This window comes from Euprymna scolopes, unplaced genomic scaffold (genome assembly GCF_053919585.1).
Source record: "Euprymna scolopes isolate OS-2025 unplaced genomic scaffold, ASM5391958v1 sca80, whole genome shotgun sequence".
NCBI classification, from domain to species: Eukaryota; Metazoa; Mollusca; class Cephalopoda; order Sepiida; family Sepiolidae; genus Euprymna; species Euprymna scolopes.
The window spans coordinates 70,687-94,077 of record NW_027633880.1 but is presented as its reverse complement, the minus strand read 5'-3'; the positions used below and the strand labels follow the sequence as shown (position 1 = coordinate 94,077).

At 35.3% G+C, this 23,391-nt stretch overlaps 1 protein-coding gene across 1 annotated transcript in view; it reads left to right on the top strand.

Moving 5' to 3' along the window:
- The first annotated feature begins 2,052 nt into the window (after nucleotides 1–2,052).
- Nucleotides 2,053–23,391, top strand: part of LOC145276289 (uncharacterized) — a 90,599-nt gene continuing 69,260 nt past the window's right edge. Inside the window, exons 1-6 of the mRNA XM_080127707.1 lie at nucleotides 2,053–2,180; nucleotides 5,620–5,796; nucleotides 14,220–14,375; nucleotides 16,356–16,499; nucleotides 20,919–21,083; nucleotides 22,024–22,188. Coding sequence (XP_079983833.1) covers nucleotides 5,784–5,796; nucleotides 14,220–14,375; nucleotides 16,356–16,499; nucleotides 20,919–21,083; nucleotides 22,024–22,188 — 643 coding nt within the window. The 5' untranslated portion in view covers nucleotides 2,053–2,180; nucleotides 5,620–5,783. The remainder of the gene's footprint in view (nucleotides 2,181–5,619; nucleotides 5,797–14,219; nucleotides 14,376–16,355; nucleotides 16,500–20,918; nucleotides 21,084–22,023; nucleotides 22,189–23,391) is intronic.

Below are 23,391 nucleotides of genomic sequence, written 5' to 3'. Positions count from 1 at the left end.
TGCTCGGCACACTTATATCAATTCGAATGCCCATCTCTCCAATTATATCCTATTTATTTTTGCTAACTGTTTAGCTATCACAAATACTTTATTCTTTCGGTTATCTCTTCATTAGAGGATATTATTACACAGTGTAATTTCTTTATTTACATATTTTCCGTGCTACGGAGAGAGCTCTATTCTTTATATAGTATTGCTTTACACCAAGTAAAAACTAATATTTTTTATACACATCATCATCATCATCATCATCATCGCATTTTGCTCCATCTGAGATTCTTCTTCGAACGGTGTCTGATGGCATCCCTTGGGTCTGCATTGGAGTATGCATCGATGACAGTCTGTGAGTATATATGTGATAGTGTACACATCAGCATTGCAAGGACACTGAATGAGTGATAAAAAATTTAGTTAACTGCTTTAAAACAACTAGAATGGCCCGGAAACGGGTGATCATTTTACGTTAAATTTATGAATTTAGGAAAATTGGGCAACGGAAGAAAGGGCAACGGAAAAACGGCCATTTAGGCCACCTTAGAAAAAGGGGCAATTATTTAATAAATATCGACTGAAAATAAATTTTAGAACAGTCCTTACGGGCGATATTGTTTTAAGAAGAAGGCCCCCATCGCTCACTCTAATTAAAAAAAAATATTCATATACTAATTGTATTGTTTTTTGTTCTCAAACTCGGAAATTTTCTGTTGAACGCGAGAATCTGTACAGAATTTCGGTCGGAGGTTACATCGAAATGTTAGCAAAATGCAGTATCTATTCTGGTGCTACACGTTACCTATTCTCTCCTCGTTCAATGAAGGAGAAATATTTTTGTTCACACCCAGAGTGCCACTTTTTTGAAGCTGGATATTCCCCACATCAAAAAAAAACGACCTTGTGTCTAAATTTACCCTCTAGGGAAGGCAAGTAAATAGAAACACTCAACATGAGAACAGCAGTACTGTAGCGTCACCTCAGAAATAAAGCAATTTATTTTATCACACAAAAATACGAAAAGACATTTTCGTATCCAAAAATCGAGAACTGCTAGCTCTACTTCTCTCTCTCTCTCTCTCTCTCTCACACACACACACACACACACACACACACACACACACACACACATACACACAAACACACACACACATACAAGAAGATGCGAAGGACACGTTTGCTCTATAGACAAGTTGGTAAAACATAATAAAATTACGTTAATTCTTCAGGGTTCTTTGGAATATTATTCGATAAACGTAACAATGGTGACCCCGACAAACGAAATCTTTTTATATTTCTTTTAAATTAAGAATTCCGGCGCCACGCTACTGGACAATGAATTGGTCCCCCCCCTTAAAAAAAATGAAAAAGTACAGACACGTGCGATAAATTTCAACACGGTTTATCTCTTTTTAAGTGGATGCCGTTTTTTAAATTTGTACTGAAAATTTATTTCTACGAAAGTAACTTCCCAAAAATACACTTAAAAAAACCCTTTATACAGACTTTAAATCAATACAGCAAAATACTTAACTTTTCTTGTCAATATATATATATATATATATATATATATATATATATATATATATATATTTAAAATAGTGTAGCCATAAACAATTGTGGGTTTTTTTTAAAGGTTTTCATCATATTTTTATTTTAAAATATTTTTATAACGCGTTTCGAGCTTAGGGTGTGCTCTCTTCAGATGTTTTCGTAATAAGTTTTTCTTTAAAATGGGAGTTTGGAAAGTTATTTTTACCTCCGCTGATACTAAATGTGTTTTTCAGAGTGATGTGTGGTCTCAGACATTCTGTCTCCAACCGTAAGTGTTCAAAGTGTCCGGTCAAAGTTAGATTCAAAGAGGGCGCTTTTCGTCCATTTGGTGAAGGTTTTTATGTTTTTTTTTAGGGTTTATTTAAGGACTTTCTTTCCCCATGTATAACACACACTCACACACAATCACACACGCATACATATACATACATGTACATGTACACATGCACACTCACGTAGGCACACACACATAGACACACGCATGAATAACATGAAAGAAACAGCATTCGTCGCTCAACAGGTTGCAAAAGATAGAAAAGAATAAGGATACTACGTCTACTACGGTGGGAATAAAACCATTTCTCCCGGAGCAGAAAGCTATAGTGTGTAGAGCGCATATCTACTTCGCCGACCAGGTAAGGACATGCAAACTGGTACAAATGGCCCAAGAAAAAGAATGTAAAGATGCTACCAAACTCGTGGCTAGCTACTCCTACACCAAGCGACTCGGAAAACACTTACTGTACTGATAGATATGAACGACTTACTAGCACTGGCAGACGCACAAAAATTGGAACCCGAAATACAGTCTTTTCCAGAATTAAAGAGATTCACATTATCCGCAGAGGAAGAATACGTGTTGTGCGATACGTCAATGTCATACTCAAGACTTTTTGTGGCATCTGCACTGCAAAAATCTATCTATACAGTTTGCATCACGTATCACATCCTGGAATAAAAGCATCCATCAGAATAGTTAAGGCTAGATTTTATATGTGGACAAACCCATCAAATAAGTACGTTTATCATGTGCATCTTGCCAACAAGCAAAGATATACAGATATTCTAAATCGCCTGTACAAAGATTCCACACCGTACACAATGATATGATTGGACCACTACGATCCGCAAAATGCTCGAACAATCCGTACATCAGTCCATATCGGTACATTTTAACATGTATAGATCGAGCCAGTCGCTAGATAGAAGAACAATCTATATCAGATATTACAGCACAAACCGTAGCAAAAGCTTTTGTAATGCATGGATCACTCGATTTGGCGTTCCACTACATGTTATAACAGACAGAGGAACCCAATTAGAAAGCGAATTATTTCAAGAGTAATCAAAGATTATTGGATTTTATAAACTACGAACAACAGCCTATCACTCACAATGCAACGGTATCATAGGGAGTGCTCATAGAATCATTAAAGCAGTTATCATGTCCAGAAAGGAATCTTGGATTTCAGCACTCTACTAATAATTCTCTTGGAATTCGGAGTGTGCGTAACTGTTTCAAAAACACCGAATCGAGTACACAAAATATTACAAGAGAACTACACAAAACTATGGCTAAATTTTATTTGACAGACTTTCAAACAGAACAAGATCAGCAAAAATACATACGTGCGAGATCAACTTCAAACTTGTTCAAAAGTGTGGATTAGAATCGATTGTGTTCGAAAACTGCTAGAAGCAGTGAAGCACCCTATTCAGGTCCTTACACCGTGATCGAACAAACACCAAAATATTTCTTGGTAGAAATTAATCAAAACACACACACAAGTTTTGATAGATCGTTTGAAACCATACATTAAAACATACACAACATCCAACTACCAATACAAATAAGAAATCTCACATTGAAAATAAACATACACATGATACAACTACAAATACAAATGACAAGCCTGAAAGTTTACTTCCCAAAAAAGTACAGGAACACAAAACGAAAACAGAACAGTGAGATGGAGAAAAGACAACGAATTTGTTTACTATTGATCAAGATGAGCAATCAGGTAAAAAAAAAGAACGATAATAATGATAATAGTAAAAGGCTAAAAAAATTTTTTAAAAAACTCCGTTATTTTGCGGGGGAGCAGTGTGACGACGTCAGAAATAAAACAATTTATTCTATCACACAAAAATACGGAAAGACATTTTCGTATTCAAAAATCAAGAAAGGCTAGCTTTACTTCTTCCCCCTCTCTCTCTCTCTCTCTCTCTCTCTCTCTGACACACGTAAGAAGATGCGAAAGACTCATGTGATTTTTCTCTGTAGACAAGTTGGCAATAAATAATAAAATTAAATGCTAATATTCGTTACGTTAATTCTTCACACTTCTTTGGAAAAATATTCAATAAACGTAACAGTACGAAGTGTGTTCATAACTTATATAAATCGATTTTATTTGGTTTTAAGAACCCTTAACATTTTAAGATATTTAAAAAAATATATAATTTTGGGGTAGGGGTAGCCGCTTTTTAAAAGGACTCTTGGACAACGAGCTATTTTCAATCGATATTTATTCAATAATTGCCCTAAATTCATCCTTACTTCTAAAATAATTTTGTTAATAGTCAGTTAACAAATATCGCCCCAAAAAGTTGACTATCGTTGGGGGAGGGTACTTTAAATGTAGATATAATTTCGGTAGTAAGAAAAGCGGCTCCAAGAAAATAAAACTTGCCTATTCGTTTGAAATGTGAACTCTCGGAAAAGCGTCATCTAGCTATTTGGCAAGTAGATGCGAAAAAATACTTGAACGTATGATCGGGATCCAGCCGGCATCTGGCGCCTATAAATACTTACATCTAAGCATAACTAAATGATAACGGTGGAATCAAAGAAAATTTGATGCTAAAAGTTTTCCACACGGAAGCCTTAAAATTCACACATTCATTTAAAAAATTTATCCATTCCTTGTTATATTTTTAAAATGCCGTGTAAGGACCAGACAAAAACCTACCGGACAGAAGCTAGTTTGCACCTCGATGCATAATTGCATAAAATAGATGGATTAAAGATTAAAAACAACACTTTCTTATATTGTATTTTTATTTAATTAGCTTGATATTATTTTTTCCTGACAAAATATTCCTTTGAATTAAAAACAATTTTTCGATATCTTGAAAATAAACTGCATTCTTGGTAGAGTTTACCTAGTGAATTATCACGAAGTTTAAAGCTTTTTTTTGTTACCTGCAAATAAACAAAATTATATCTTATTTCGATGTTATTATGATCTATAAAATTTAGTTTTACTAAAAGTTTAAAAACAAAGATTTATCATCAGTACAAGCAATGGAAAATTAAGTTTGAATAATATTAAAAGAATCGTTTTTGGAATCGGAAATTAGACACAATTTTTCCGAGGCAGATACCCCAAAAAGTTCCGATTTTTTCCGATTCAAGCTTCCGATCAATCGTCCCAACACTAATATATATATATATATATATATATATATATATATATATATATATATATATATATATATAGTTATGAAAATATATATGGCAATTAAGCTACGCAAAATATTCTGCGTTTCATTCTTGTGAGAATTCGTCAGGCTTATGCATAATGCATTATATATATATATATATATATATATATATATATATATATATGATTATTTCATTTAATCACATAAATTAATATACTAATACATGTTATGCGCAAGCCTGACGAATTCTCACGATAATGAAACGCGGAATATTATGTTTAACTTAATTGCCATATATATTTTTATAACATACTACCTAGCACTATTTATGTATTGAGCACTGTTGAATTAAATACTGGAAATTTATGCATAAAATAAAAATTGTATCTTCGTATATTAATTTATGTGATTAAATGAATTAATCATATATATATATATTATATATATATATATATATATATATATATATATATATATATATATATATTATGATAGAAATATTTAATTTAAGTGTCAAGAAAATACCTTTCAATAATTCGATATGATTTCTCAAAAGAGTGGCACTAACCATGACATTTTTTGATAACTCATTATTATTTCTATTATTTCTAAATATTTTCTTTTCAGTTTATTGTAATTTTGCTGGATATGAAATTGGTCCATCCAGAAGAGAATGTATTCCATGTACTAAAGGATATTACAAGAATGTCAACGCTGAAATTCAGGAACGTTGTAGCAAATGTCCAGAGGATTTTACGACTTCGGTAAATGAAGGAGCTGCCAATGTTTCAATGTGTGATTTAAGTAAGTAATTTTCGAGCGGACATTGATTGTTCACCTCCTTCTAAATATTTTAAACGGATTTTTTTTTAATTCTTACAAATACTATTTATCAAACACTAAATTTTATCTATTATATATGTATGTATATATTTGCAAGTTCGTATGTTTGCATGTCTTGCTAAAAATTAAAAAAACATGCTAGCCAAAGGCCGATAAAGTTTATATTTTTAGATCGTTAACCTCTCTGAAAAATAATTTCTGAAATTTAGAAAAATGATTCATTCCTTCAGGTAGAAATGCAGCAGAATCTTCTGCCGTAATTAAGGTTTAATCGTATCTTTATCGCCGCCTTCATCGTCTACGCATGCGTAGATGTCTTTACACTTTCATTCTTTTAAATGTATTAATTTCAAACGTCTTAACATGACTTATCTTTAGATAGGATGATAAACTGGAGACGTTGTTTTGAATGTTTTAAGCTTTTGGTTTTAGTGCTTTTAATCTATGCATTTGTTATCATCACATTTATTTTGCCAAGCATGAGTATTTCCCATCATTTGAGTTTATATCCCCTTCCCGAAAAAGATCTAAAACAGTTTTATTACCCAGCACTGAGATCTGATAATATTATTATAATAAGGCTGACTGGGAAGCCATCAGGGAACTAATTAGAGATGCTCCATGGAAAAATATTTTCTCTCTCCCTGCTGAACAATGTGCAAACGAGACCACTGACTGGTTCAAAACTGCAATCGAAGCGCATGTTCCCATGCGGAAATTTTATAGTAAGCCCCACTCTCCCCAATGGTTTACGTCGACTTGTGCAACTGCCATTACTCAAAAGCAGCATGCATACCGTAGGTTTAACCGACATAAGTCCAGTTCAAACAGACTGAAGTATATAGAAGCTAGAAATAACGTTAAGAAAGAAATAGCGACAGCTAAGAGAGAATTTACGGCAACCACTAAAAAGCGCATCGAAGCACAAAAACTAGGAACTCGGGACTTCTGGAAAATCTACAACAGTGTAGTAAATAATGGGCAATCAACAATTCCCCCACTAACCAACAATCACAAGGTTGTCTCCTCAGCAACCGACAAGGCTAACATGCTTGCCAGTCGGTTTGCCTCAAACTCCACACTGGACCCTTCCAACCACCCCCTACCTGACTTTCCTATGCGGACAGACGCCACACTAGACGATCTGAAAACCACCCCTGCTCAGGTGCATGCTATCATAAAAAACCTTGACACCTCAAAAGCATGTGGACCCGATCTTATCCCAGCTGTGCTATTAAAAAAGTGCTCAGCCGAAGTAGCTCCAGTTCTCTCCAAACTCTATAACAAATGTCTTAATGAAGCTTGCTTTCCGGGCTGTTGGAAAACTGCTTCTGTTGTACCAGTATTCAAGAATTCTGGCGAAAGGACAGACCCATCAAATTATCGCCCTATTAGCCTCCTCCCACTTTTTGCCAAAATATTTGAGACCATAATTAACCATGCTCTAGTCCATCATCTTACAGATGCTAAACTACTGACTGACAAACAATATGGATTTAGACAAGCCCGTTCCACAGCAGACATCCTCACTGTGATCTCTGAACGTATACACCATTCACTGGACAATGCGGGGGAAGGCAGAGCGGTAGCTCTAGATATATCTAAGGCTTTTGACAGGGTATGGCATGAGGGTCTCCTCAGTAAAATCAGATCATACGGTATCACTGGTAGAATACTTAACATAATTAAATCCTTCTTAGATAAGAGAAAAATCCAGGTAGTCCTCGACGGTCGCACATCTAAACAATATGATATAAATGCGGGAGTGCCCCAGGGTTCTATCCTTGGACCTCTATTGTTCCTGATATTCATAAATGACCTCCCCGACAACATTGCCTCTGAGATGGGTATATATGCTGATGACACCACACTCTATGGCAGACACGACAGGAAGACGAATGAACACATTTCTAAAGAAATGGCAGAAACACTAGAGGAAGACCTCCAATCTGTAGTGGAATGGGGACAAAAGTGGTTGGTCGCGTTCAATGCTGCCAAGACTAAACTAGTTTCATTCAATAATTACAAGAAACCCTCTCTACCACCCATAGCAATGGCCAACGACTCTTTTTCTGAGAGTCCATCTTTCAAACTCCTTGGCCTAACGTTCACAGGAAACATGAGTTGGAACAATTACATTGAAGGCATTGCCAGGGCCGCTGCAAGAAAGGTAGGCTCTCTCTACCGTGCTAGAAAACTTCTAACACCCGAAAGTATCCTGTACCTCTATAAGGCCACCATTCGCCCATGTATGGAGTATTGCTGCCACATCTGGGCTGGTGCATCTGCTACTAGTCTCTCGCTCCTTGACAAGGTTCAAAAGAGAGTCGCAAACCTGATAGGCCCTGAACTGGCATCTAAGCTTCAGCCTCTGTCCCATCGACGAAATGTTGCATCCCTCTGCCTTTTCTACAAGTATTTTAGTGGTGAATGCTCTTTTGAACTGCAATCACTTGTGCCTCCACGATGCGAGCACCCTCGACAAACCCGACAGGCTACTAGATCCCACCCCCACACTGTAGAGGTTCCTAGATGTAAAAGATCTTTTTACTCCAATAGTTTCTTCCCCAGAACCGCAAGACTCTGGAATTCCATTCCAGGTCCCTGCTTCCCCAACAGTACTGACGTGCAGAAGTTCAAGTGTAACGTGAACCGACACCTTGCTGCCCAAATCCCTACATAGTACCCCAGTAGTTGTTGCCCCTGATAGTAGCCCCCTACACCAAAGTGGCAATTTGCCTTGTTTGGGGTGAAAATGTAATAAAAAAAAAAAAAAATTTAAATTGTCATAGTGTTTATTACTAACGACCGCATAAGTTGTGGAAATAATCTTCGTCGTTTTACACCAAATTCAAGCATTTCCATCGTTTAGGGAACAAAGTTACTGTCAGGTTATTAAGTTTGTAAGAAGTTCCACCTTATTGGCGAAAGATAGCTCCGAAGTTTTACGTGAAAGAACAAAATCCACAAATTTATTATGTTCAGCTGTCTCTAATTTGCGTAATAGCAAACGGCCCTTTTTCTGGTCGGACCACTGCTAACAGTCTATACTAAATAAGTCCTCGTATCTTCTGTAGAAATGGTACATAGGATACTCTAACTTAACATCTTAATCTGACCCCCAAGATCGCCATGGGCATGGAATATGTGCCTACATCAAAGATGGCTTTCAATGTGGTAGGGATATCTCCAGAGAAGACCCTAATTCACCTTATATGTGCTTCCAGGTTGCGCTAGCTTACACCACTACATTTATATTTGCCCTCTATCGCCCCCACAGCAATGCGGTTACTTTCTTTAAGAGCATATCTGAAAAAATTGACCACATCCTATCTGCTCATCCTTCGGATAACATTCGATGACGAGGGGAGGTTCTGTCATGATTTTGCCCGATACTACTGGTCAGTATGCAAGCCTTCTAGATCTTTTACTCACAACTTCCCTTGAGCTATGTTCATGTTCCGTTCTATCTCCTCTGAAATCCTCCGACTACTCTGTTGTAGCAGTTAAGATAAAAATGAAATGTAATAAGTCTTCAGATGTACCTCTCCACCGTACTGTATATCGATACTCTATGGCTGACTGGGATAGCTTCCGTACATTCATATCTGATCTACCTCTGCATTCCATGTTTAAAAAGCATGTGTCCTCTATAGTATCAGACCTGGTTAATTGTAGGCATAGATCGATTCATACCATCCAAAAAATTCCAACAAAATCCTAACAGACAGCCAGGGTTCTCCCCAGAATGTGCTGCTGCCATTGCACACAGAAATCACTTTTTCCATAACTACCAACGTAATAGATGTACTGAGACTAAAGCTGCTTTCAGGACTGCCAGCAACCACTGTAAAAGAGTAATAAAACATGCAAGAGAGCTATATTCTCAGTCCGTTAAATCCAAAGTAGCTGATCAGCGGCTTGGTTCCCACCAGTTTTGGCAAATACCAAACAGGATCCTGAACAGAAGTATGCGTTCTATCCCAACCATTATCAATGGACCTGAGGTCATCTCGTCAGCATCAGACAAGGCCAGACTATTTGCCAAGAACTTTGCAGTTAATTCTACTCTATGCGACAAAGGCCATGAACTCCCCGTATTTCCCGTATATAATATCTGTGCGTGAGGTCGTCAAGCTAATCAAGAACCTTAATTCCAGTAAAGCAACTGGCCCTGACGGCATACCAGTTATAGTGCTGAAAAAGCTCCAACCAGAACTTGCCCCATACATACAAAACTGTTTAAACGTTGCCTTAAGGAAAAGTGCTTACCAACACCATGGAAATCCTCATCAGTATGCCCTGTATTTAAGAATTCAGGTGAAAAATCATCTCCCTCTCAGTACAGACGAATAAGTCTCCTGTGTGTCATGAGTAAGTTGTTGGAATCCATATTAAGTAAAGAAGTACTCAACCACGTCAACAGAAACAACCTTCTTTGTGACATGCAATATGGTTTCCGCTCTGCAAGATCTACAGCAGATGTGCTAGCGGTTATATCTCATAGGATTAGTGAATCTCTTGACAAAGGCTTCCTTTCCTTGACATATCGAAGGCCTCCGATAATGTATGGCATAAAGGCCTACTTCACAAGATTTCCAGGTACAGTATTACTGGAAATGTTTTCTCAATCATTAAATCATTTCTCTCTGATAGGTTCATAAGAGTAGTGGTTGATGGGCAGAAATCAGAGGCCCACAGTATTAATGCTGGAGTCCCTCAAGGGTCCATCCTGAGCCCAACTCTCTTCCTGATCTACATAAATGATCTCCCAAAACACATACTTAAATCATTCGTTGACATCTATGCTGATGACACGACCATCTATGGCAACACATCAAAGGCCGTAAATGACAAAGTTCTCTCTAATTCTCTCTCCGCTGATCTTGAGCGTGTGGTACAATACAATGGGGAAAGAGGTGGTTGGTCACTTTTAATGCATCCAAAACCAAGCTTCTATCTTTACATCATCAACGTTCTGATCCCCATCTGGCATCAATTGAAATGGATGGCTTTCGTCTTGGGGAGGCTCCATGTTTTGACAAGCTTCTGGGTTTGACTTTACTCCTGATCTGAAATGGAACACCTGACTACAACTTGATTGTCTTCAAGTCCAACATAAAGAAACTCCTGACAAACCGCCCCCTTGAGTAAGACACTCTATCAAATCTCCAATACTAGTGATTACTACAATACTATCTCATTGATTACTGTACACGCAATAACTCTTATCCCTGAGTGGCCTTCGGGCCTTCATAAGTGGTGACCCCAATGTAAAAAAAAAAAAATTGTCAATCGTATTCCATATAGCGTCTTGTGAAAATGTGGTATTAATGTTATGACTTGGGAAAATAATTCTTTCATGTGCTGTTGACGAACAGATAATTATTCTTGCATTTGCAGTTGATTTTCATGTTGTTTAACCTGTAGTTTTATTAGTTGTTTTGTTGTTGCTGTTGTTGTTGAATTTGTAATTCACTAGTTTTTCATTATTGTTGTTTTTCATATGTGTGTTTATCGTCTTCAAATAATTTTGCTGTTGGATTTGTAATTTCGCTAGTTGTTTTTATTGTTGTTTTTCATTTGTTGTTGTTGTTGTTGTTGAATTTGTAGTTTTACTTATTGTTTCAAAGCGTCCTTCTTTCATATGACTGGTAAAACTAAAGAATGTACAAATGTTTAACAAATTTTTAGTATCTTTTGAATTCATTTCCCACTAGTTTTGCATTAAGCAAAAATAAAATTGTATTAAGTTGTACTTGCAGGTTTAATTTCATGTTTTAATTTATAACCCCTTAGTAATAATACGATTTCTTCCAAAGTAAATGTCTTTCTTTTTCATAGAAAAAAATATTAAACTTCCGGTATTTAATGCGTATGGATAAGTTCATTCGTAGGTAACACAGGTAGTTCCGCCATAAGACTTATCGATAAATATGCATAAGAAATGGTAAAGTTTTCAACCTCTCTTATTTATATTTGAAACAGAAAACAAAAAGAAAATAATTTACATAATTCTACGTGGTTTTGAATGTTCTGTTTTGTTACTGTTTTAAATCTATATATTTGTTATCATCATTTTTTTTTTAACTAAACGCGACTTTCTTTCATTATTTGCATTTACTTCCAAACCAAAAAATACCTCAATTTTTTATTAACTGCCACCCACACACATTATAGTCGATATATTCGTTTTGCATTATACTTTTGATCGACTACCAACTACTGCGTGGTGGCTCCACATGCCAAAAAACAGTTATAAAGAAATGAGAATGCAAAATTTCCAATAAAATTTACTCGGAATATAATAGAGGCATCAAAATCCTAAGTATAGCAGGTGTGTGTGTGTGTGTGTGCAAACGCAACTTTATTTCTTTTATGTTTTGTGACTGGAATAACGTCGGGTATCCCTGCTACTATTATATAAACAAAAATTGTAAATTGAAGCATAAAACCTTTTTTTCAAAATTGCCGTATTCGGCATTAAATAACCTGAAAAGGATTGATATGCCGGAAATGAAAACAACCAAACCAGTTTGCAATATAAATGTTATATGCAATCGAATTCTAAATACTAGCACTCTATCTGACAAATCTATATTTCATTCTAAGTGATCATTTCTTTGTATGGCTTGTAGAAGCATTTCTTTCCACAATGAAAGTTTAATTCGATTTTATTCCTTTCAGAAAATTCTTTATCCTGCTCAGAATATTTTTAGAAGAAGTCATGTTTGTTGCTAGCAGCCAATGTTATCTTATTATTATTAACAGACATAATTTTAAAAAGATTATGATATAGAAAAAAAAACACCTCGTTACACATGAAAAGTGATATACAAACTTGTTACACATGAAAACTCCTATACAAACTCGTTACACATGAAAAATCATATACAAACTTGTTACATATGAAAAATATCATACAAATTCTTTTAACATAATAAATTATATACAAACTAGTTAGATATAAAAATAATATACAAACTTGTTACATATAAAAAATGATATACAAACAGGTTACACATAAAAATGATATACAAAAAGAAACTCATTATACAGTCAAACAAAAACACTTCTTATACAACAGATCGCATGATAACGTGAGTTTAACATTCATGGAGAGCGAGAGAGACAGGGGTAGAGGCAACAGAAAAATTACATACATTTCAGTAGAAATGTCCTAACAAATAAAAATTACACAATTACAAAGATTCTTATGAGTTTTATAAATAATCTTTGCTAATGGGTTTGAAGATCGAGGTTAAAACTTTGATTGCCTCAAAAAGATGCTATTTTATGCTTTTGTAATAAGCATTTAGAATCATATGGTGATGATGAAAGGTAAATGAAGCAATTCACGAAAAAGAGAGTGGCGCTTTTTCTAGTAGTTGACTAGTAGTAGTCAATGAAAAGGGAAGCCTTTGTGTCGCCCTCAACTACAGTCAACCCGTTTATTTCTTTACTTTTTAAGTGATGCAATCAGAAATAAAGCCTTGGAAAGAGAATCTATTTTATTAGGCTTGATAAAATTACCGGAATATTTTAAAAATTGTCTTCATCTTAGTTTAAAGCAGCCCTTTTCATCCGTAAGATTCCAAGCAAACGTCCCTTGGGATTTTGTAAAAACAATTGAGATAAGCTAATGTACTTTGCATTTTTATTTAATTCCACAGGTGTAATAGTACAACAAATCTGTATTATTGGGATTTTTCATACTTTTATTATAATCTTGAATGATATTTTCACAATGTTTAAGTCAATATAACCTCTGACCTTCTTCAGGTGTGTTTTGTCGAATTCGGGAATCTTTCTGTCGAACTTGGGAATCCGAACAAACTTCCAAAAAAGCAATTTATCCAATCGTCAGGAGTAGCATATTCTCGTTCTGCATTGGTGATTAAACTGTGGTGTAACAGTTACATGGTAGAATTAAGTTGTAATTGATCTTCTTCTTGGAGTTGAAGGTTCAATCCTCAGTGCAAATTGTTTGCCTTTGTTAATCAAATATAGTGTTAACTTTTGGAATAACAAAAATAGTCACTCTATTTATAGACCTTTTCGGACTTATTTAATTTTGGCAGTCAAGAGTGTTTATCACTCAACTACCCTCCCCCCCACACACACGTTTGAATTTTTTTTTTTACAATTTCAGACTTTTTTCTTTTGGCACCAAAATCGAAAGTTTACAGTTAATTCATATAAATAATTCCTATTAACTGTCGCACTAGAATATAAATTTCAGGGCATTTTCAAAGTTAATATATTCGAAAAAGTTGCCAAAATTATTTCTTAGAATAGGATTGTTAATTTGTATTATTCTCATAATTGTCGTTATTTTAACAATATTTCGGCCGAGGTAATCTCCGACCTTCTTTTTCTAACAGGAATTTGCCCAGCAGGTACATTTATCGACAATAACGAGTGTACGCCATGCGCAAATAATACCTACCAACCAGACAAGAATAAATACAGCTGTGAAGAATGTCCAAGCAACACATACACATATCGTAAAGGAGCTATCACAAGCACTGAGTGCCAAAGTGAGTATCTTTACCTCCTTTTATTTCCATCGTTTTCTTCTACTGAAGAGAAAATCGTATTATTACCTTCACCAAAGAGGTTATGTTTTCGGTCAAATCGAATTTGTTTGTCTGTGCACAACCTAGCAAAACAAAATATTAACCATAAAATTTTCATAATCTATGAATTATAAAACGGATTTTCGCAATTTTCTCTAATTAGATGCATAAAAAAATCACCATTAAGCAATTATATGGAAATAAACATTGAACCAGAGATCTGTCAAATTACTACCACGACTATATTACCTCTGATGTACTTAAACATTTTGTGAGGATTTCCTGGTATATTACTTGTACTGATCAGATTATTGCACTCAAGATGAGAAAACTAGTCCAATCAATACAAGTAATCTAAACAATCAGTCGTCATCTAAAAAAATTAAAGACTTTGATTTCCTGGTATGTCTTCTATTTTTATTTGCAATTTTTTTTCCTTATTTCCTGATATGTCTTTCTATTTTTATTTGCAATTTTCTTTACCTTATTTCCTGGTATGTCTTTCTATTTTTATTTGCAATTTTCTTTACCTTATTTCCTGATATGTCTTTCTATTTTTATTTGCAATTTTTTTTACCTTATTTGTTAGTTATTTTTTTTATTATATTTTTTAAATCTACTTTTCAAATTATTTAGCTTTTAATTCTATCAATTTAAACATTCTTACAAAGTGAATGACACGTACAGGTGTGCAATAGTTATATTTATTGAACTTCATAATCGTTCTTTTAAAGATTAATGCTATCATGCTCTTGAATACTAATATGTTCTTGCAAATACTAATACCAATATGTTCTTGGATACACTAATACTAAAATGTTTTAAAAACATTAATGAAAATAGGTTTTGTTTTCTTTGGAGGGGAAGCCACAAATGTCAATATACTATTGCAGAAAGTAATGCTTATATGTTCTTGTAACTTAACTTCAAAAAATATATTTGAGAAACAAGAAAAATGATCGACACTGCACAACCGACCCAAAATTGTAAATAGAACATTTTAAGGAACCAGAAAAAATTCAAAGATGTAACCTCTTTTTCTTGCCTGTATTTAAATTCTTCAATTAAGTTGATTATGGAATCTTAAGAAAATAAGTTACTTTAGGGTGATTCCATGTAAAATCCTGCACGGCTTGAAACACATATCCTTAGATTTTGTTGTAACTTCCACCATAGATGGGCATCATAAAACTAAGAAATCATGAAATTTAATGTAACTCCAAGCGGTTGCCAATTTAGAGCATTTTCTGCTACCATAACAAGCACATCTATTTTTCCTATATTGGTGTACACGTGAAAATTTTCCAAATCTGATAAAATCACAAAGAAGGCCGTAATTTGGGACAAATCTGGTACTATCTTTTTATTTTTTGGATACAAAAAATTACTTGAATAAATTGTTGGTATCATATCATGTTATAAACAGAAAATATTCAAGAAAATGTAATCAGTAAAATGTCAACTGGGGGAAATTTCACATTGTTTATCCAAAACAAAAAATGCTCTAAATCAGCAACCTCTTGGAATTAAATGCTCAGATTTTGAAAATTTCTTAGCTTTTATGATGTGTGGTGAAATTTATAAAAAAAAATCATATGATTTTAAAATCTTAAGTTTCTGGATGTTTTGAAATGGAATTATCCCAGGGTCAGTTTCCCTTCAAAACTTTTCTAAGAGTCTTGAAAAAGATGTTCTATTTTCGCAATGCTGTTTTCAGAATATTAACCATTTTGTTGTTGTGATGTCTTTAAAAAATTCCAACATAAAACTTTAAAGTCCTCCATGCTTTTTATAACTTGATGAACATTCTAAGCATCTTTATTGTTAATTGTTTTTATCTTAACAAATGATACACGACCAATGCTGGCTTGTCAAGCAAATGTGGTATATTTCTAATGCAGCATCACAAATCTAATTGATATATGTTTTTATATTTTACAGTGTTATGCGACGCCGGATATGAAGGGCAAGAAAGTTGTACTCTTTGTAAAGTTAATTACTTCAAACCAACATTTGGTGTCGAAAAGTGTTCTAAATGTCCAACTAATTTCCTTGCCAACGCAAATAGAACAGTTTGTAATGTCTGTAAGTAGTATTCAATTAATTCCATACTAACAAAACTGTGCAGATAATATATAGAATTATTATGATTAAATCTATGCATAAGCTGTTAAATCTGAACAAAGGATGACACGATTTTTGGTGAATAAAAAATAAGCTCCTGAAGAGATATGATATCCCTCTTCTAACCACCATTAATTGATTAGAAATGGATATTATTTTTGGAGTTATCTATATTAGGTAAGTATGGATAAAAATATTGAAATGTAATAAAACGATGTAAAGATTGTCTTTACACAGTCGAGACATTTTTTCTACTCATCTCCACTCCAAACAAGGCATATCGTCACTTGGACGTAAGGAGTCACTAATTGTGAGCCTAAGAAATTGCAAGATGTTGGTTTACCTTGCATCATATTCCTGTGAATGTTAAGCTGACGAGTTAGAAGGTAGAATTCTCAGCTAAGATATTATTTGTCATCGATATCGGTGATTGGTGAGGCTTCTTGTAATTATTAAAGGAAAGCATTAAATGTTACCATCTATTCACGTCTCTATTCCACTATGGTTTGTGACAGGGGTGGGAGCTAGATCTTCTGTTGACTGACGCCCGTCAGGAAATAGAATTCTGGCAAAATTATTCTGGTTCTACCAAGAGGTCAGACTTGTGTTGACGGACAAACTTTCTAAGGAGAACTTGGCCTCCTTGCAAACATTTAAGAGGGTGTATCTGGTACCCGACCTTCTCGAAAACCTAAACATTCTCTCATGTGGAGTTGGGTTAGTTGCTATACAAAGAAGAGATTGAATAGAGTGCAAAGCAATGTCAAGTACTTCTTGCCAATGACGATAATCAAGTTACCTGGTCTTAAGGATGAGTTTGATCGTTTCCCAAATTGTACCATTTACTCTCTCGCATTTTACATTGCCGATTGGATGGTATGGAGTTGGATGGGTAATCACAACTCCATGTTGTCAGAGAAACTCTTTTAGTTCCCCTGAAATAAACTGACTCCCTCGATCACTATGGATGGAGTCTGGGCAACCAAAGAAGGTAAATAAATTCTGGAGGCATTTTATGACAGTTTTTGTTGATATATCCTGGCATGGATAGACAAAAGGATAGCGTGAGTATTCATCTACATTCACGAGTGGTGTTTGCAATTATTCGTAGATTGCTTTGGATCCATGAAATCTATTGGGAGGCGTTCAAAGGGTGATCGGGAATGGATTAAACGACCTGAGGGGGGTTTGAAGAATCTTGATTTTAGTTCAGCACATATTTGACATTCAGCACAGGTACGTTTAACATCTTCAATAGAGAGATTCTTCTGTCTCACAAAATGATTCAGCCTCGATACTCCTTGATGACAGAGCACTTCATGTAGATCTTTTAGTGATAATGAGCATGAAGTAGAGCATGAACGAAAAAGAGTATCTGCAGAGCTAGTAAGACAACCTTGTCTATATACTATATCATAAGAACAGCTGGAAAATTCAAGTCTCTATCGAAGTAGTTTATCATTTTTAATGTGGTTTGGTGCCTGAGTGTTGAACATATATCAACCGGCCTGTTGGTCAGTAATGATGGTAAAATGTCGAACGAGTAAGAGACCATGCCATTTACGCACAGATTCGACAATGGCTGCTGATTCACGTTCTACTGCTGAGTGTCGACGTTCGGACTGCGTTCGGATCCTGGAAATCACGCTACTGGACGTCCATTTTGAGAAAGGCAAGCTGCTAAGCTGTCGCAAATGCACCCGTTTCTATTGTGAATGGAACTTCATTCTCCATTGCTGCAAGCGAAGCCTTACAAATTTCATCTTTTATTGCCTGAAATTGACTTTTGAGTTTTTCAGTAATAGGAAATGATGTAATGTTAAACAAAGGTGAAATTTGATTGGAGAAATTATCTACCCATCGTGAATAGTATGACAAGAGAACTAAAGCTCTTTTGAGTGACTTGCTACATTTCGGAATTGGTAATTCTTTTAGTAGTGTGAGTCCATCTGGATCAGGACTGATTGTTCCATTTTACAATAGGTGCCCTAAAAATTTGAGTTTGGTTATACCATATTCAAAGTTTTCAGGGTTCAGTTGCCGATTAAGACGATTGACAAAAAAAGTTGTCAATCGTCTTAATCTGCAACTGAACCCTGAAAACAAATGCTTTCATATTTTCGACCAATACTTTATAAGTGTTTCCTCCATTGATAATGTACCTTTGGGAAAAGCATCAATAAATGTATATCGATTAATAGTGAAAGAATAGTTAAGACAATGCGACACTTATGTCTTTCACTGTAAGTTAACAAGACTTGGGCTCTCCATGGGAATTAATTTAGTTATAATTTAGATAAACGAAATAATTAGTGTCGATGATAATTATCATTTAAGGAGAATGCTGTAATCGAACGTAATGATCAAAAGTTAAAGTGAATACATTATTGCTGTTTAGATACGATTCCCAGGAATGCAGTGGAATTACCCATTGTAGTTGGAAACAACTATACAACAAGATTAGGTAAGAGGAATAATGGAACGATGAAATTAAGGGAGTCGACATCTGATTTTCTCTCCATTCTCACCAACTTGTTTCATCTTTTTTGGATAAATTTGTGACTGGTGACGAAAAACGGATCTTATATTGAAATGTTAAGCATCGTAGACAATGGCTTGGTAAAGGGGAAAGTCCTCAGCCACAGCCGAAAAGAGGATCATGAGAATAATGTTATTCTTTGAATATGGTCAGATTGGCAAAAAATGTCAGCAATTAGAGCGTTTGAACCTTGCTTTGAGGAATAAAAGACATACTCTAGTGACTCGAAAAGGGGTGATGTTTCATCAGGACAATGCACGACCCAACACAGCAAGAATCACCTCATAAAAGATAAAAGAACTTAGTTGGGAGAATATTCCTCATTCATCTTGTTCTACTGACCTTGGTCCTTCAGACTACGATTTGTTTCTTAGATTAAAAATCGTTTGGAAGGAACAGCTTTTGTAAAGCAGAAAGATGTTGAAACTGACATTTGTGAGTTCTTCGAATGAAAGCCGAAATAATTTTACAATGATGGAATAAATAAGATTGTTAATAGATGAAAGGAAGTCATAGATAATCAGGGAAAGTATATTGATGATTAAATCTTTAATAAAATGTAACATTTAGTTAATTCTTTTCTTTATTCATCAATTCGGACAGAACTTATGCGATGGCCTGATATATATATGGATATATATATATGAAAAGTAGAACTTCGATGCCGCTGATGCTTGCAATTATTAACAATTAAAATTGTTTTGTTTAACAACAGAAATGAAATAGGTAAAGCCTTTAAACTGTCGAATAGAACGTCATGGATTTAGCAAATGGTCATAATAAAAGTAAAGTCAGCTTCGTTTTGTTTTCGAATTTCCAATTCGATGTTTAAGTTTATGGACGCGGACGATTATTTTTAGCAGTGATTTGGCCATAGTAATCCGATAATAAATGAGAATTAGCAAAGACTATTCAAGCAATGAATTTTTATTCAACAGTTCAAAGGGTTTACCTATTGTGTTTCTTTTGTGTATAGAAAGCAATTTTAATTGGTTGGTAAAAGTTGCAAGCATATACGGAGAAGACTGTGTATTTATATGAATTATTTCCTTGTGCACGTTATTTCTATGAAATAAGTTTATTAGTAGTTAATTGTCTGTTTATGTGCGATTAATAGCTTTTATTTTTATTTTTTAGCACTAAAAACTAGTGTGTCTTGTGCATAGTGGAAGAAATATCGGACCATGCAAGTTTTTACATGCGAATGTCTGTGGTGTTATATGAGGTTGGCAATATGTAAATGACTATTTCTGAGTGATTAATAATCGGTAAATATTGGTCGTTTTAACGTTAGTGTCTCCTGTGAAGGGGGGTGCCATGTTTGTCAAATTTTAGAGGTGTTCGTTAATGTAGAAATTCGTTCCGATATGGAATATGAGAATATCCGGTTTTAGCCAATCATAAAAGCTGGAAGATTGCCGGGAAGAAGACAGTAATTTTAATGTAAAAATCGAAAGGGATATGATATGTCTATGCATGCAATCTTGCAGTTACGAAGAGAGTAATCACACTGTAGTAGAAAATGTAGAATCGCACTCGGTGACAACTGATAGCAGTGGCAAGACTAAATATATAGAGAGAAAAGTTGTAGCTCCTTCTATCTTATAATGCTGCGATTGTAATGATAGTTTTCACCGGATGGAATCTAAGATTTTAATATCACGACTGAATGCATATGTAATGGCGTGCAAAAGTTACATCCGATGGTGGGTAATAGTTTAGACATAATAAATTTGTATATTGCATCTGTTAATGCAAACCTACGATAATTTGGTCCAAAGGGGAATTTCTGCAATCAAAATAGTATATACATCATAAAAACCCTAAACGTTTTTTTGCAGTAAATTGTCCAGTCGGCTATTATCATGCAAATGAATCTTCCTGCCTCCCTTGTGAAAAAGGACAATACAAAGATTCAGAGGGAAATACTAGCTGTATAAGTTGCCCAAATTCAGCCTACACAACAACTTCAACAGGCAGTACAAGTGCTGATGATTGTAGTGAAGGTAAGAGAATCGATTAGACTAATTTGTGGTGTTTTTTTTCAATTGTTGATTAATTGAATTTCTGTTTTAATTGTTTGAATAATTGAATTTCTGTTTGTTTGAAGTTAAACTTGGCTTGAAAATCATTGATTGTTCTGTGATATCTTCAGTCTCGCGGAGAAACATGCATTAAACAATATATAAATAAAAATGGTAAATAAAATGGAGAATAAACGTCTTAGAGTTAATATGAAGAATACAAAGTTTCTAATTTTAAGTATTAGTTTCACATTCTACAAAATGTTGGCTCGCAGAGATATAAGTGCAAACACCCTTGAATGCCCCTAGAGCAAATTATGTCTATAAAAGGTGAAGTGGTTCAGGTATGACATAATCACATTGATACACCAGTTATCATTCGATCATCAAAGTTAAGCAACGTTGTGCCGGGCCAGTACCAGATGGGTTACCATTTAGAAACACCATGCATTTCATCTAAAAAGGACGATGACAATTCTGGCAGCTCCTTCATTCCGTCTAGTTTCAAACTGTTTCGACCCTGTTTTGTCATGTGATCAGGCTGGTTTGGATGAGAGAGTAGGGCTAGCTATGTGCAAATCAGTTTCACTTTAAATAAACTCCCAGCACGTGTCATCCATTATCCGTAAGACAAACTATTCGTTACTGGTTTTACTAGAAGGTGGTTAATTGGTCGGGATCACGTTATACACAGATGTTAAGCCGTTGCCCACTAAATCGATGATCAAACTCTGGCACATATGGATGTAGATTGCGCCCCACATGAGGACATGTTGAATGCTGGCAATGGTTTTGAATGAACTATCTCTTCTTGTTGTTGTGTTGCTAGATAGATATAAACATTAAGATGGATAGACAGATGTTATTTTTCATTCTTTTTTGCTATTTTCAATTTCAAATTTCATTTGTTTATTTGTTCTAGTGAACTGTCCACCTGGCTATAAAATTGATAATTCTATGAGTGCATGCATAGTCTGCCCTAAGGGAACCTACCAAGCAAACAGGGGGGATCATCAATGCATCGCTTGTACGGGAATCTTTACAACATTTGGAAATGCTTCTACCAGTAAAACTGACTGCCTTATACGTAAGTATAGAAACTCCACAATTTATTTTAATTTTTATTTCAATTCTAATAAGCATGCTCCATGGAAATTATACAGTTTATTAAAAACATGTGGTAAAGCGATAATGATGTACCCTATGAACTATTTAAATCCGGTGATTCAAGTAGAACTAAGAGATCTGATAATTGATAAAGATATGTCACTACCAACTTCCTTGATTAACATATATCATATGAGGGGCGTACAACAAATAATTTCTCTGACCTACTTTCCATAGCAGTAGAGCAACGAAACTTGACACTGTTATTAGTCTTTCTCTACATAAGAACCACCCAGAGTTATGTATTTCTCCCATCGTGTGATGCAGCTCTGGAGACCGTTTTTGTAGAACACCCCAGGTTGGTCCTCCAACCACGACGTGACTTCAGAAATCAAGGCTGCGTCATCTGTGAAACGCTTTCCTTTCAAAAACAACTTCATGTCTGGGAAGAGTTGACAATCAGAGGGTGCAAGGTAAGGAGAGTAGGGAGCATGAGTTAGGATTTCATAACCACACGCCCGTGCTTCTGATCTGGCGACATGCGAGTTGTGGACCGGAACGTTGTCCAGTGGAAGGAGGGTACTTTTGCTGATCTTGCCCCGCCTCTTGATTTTGATAGCTTCCCTTAATTTCCTCAAAAGTGAAGCATAATAGGCTCCTGTAATTGTGGCACCCTTTGCCAGAAAATCTGTCATCACTACTCCGTCCTGGTCCCAGAAGACTGTGAGCACGACTTTGCCAGCGGATGGCTGCACCCTTGCCTTCTTTGGAGGTGGTGAGTCCAAGTGCTTCCACTGCATTGACTTGGCTTTGATCTCTGGATCATAGTGATGGACCCAGGATTCATCCTGTGTAATCAGGGTTTTGAAAAACTTTTACTCATCTTCTTGGCACATCTCCAAATTCATCCTCGAGCACTCGACGCGTTCTCGCTTCCGGAATGGTGTGAGCAACCTGGGAATCCATCTGGCAGACACCTTATGCATATGTAAATGGTCATGAATGATAGTTTCCACAGACCCTGTACTAATCTTGACATCTTGAGCTATTTGGCGAATAGTAATGCACCGATCTTCCAAAATGTCAGCCTCAACTTGATGGACAGATGCCTCATCAATGACAGAAGGGTGACGACCAGGTCTAGGAGCTGTTTCTACAGACTTGCGGCCATGTTTGAATTCAC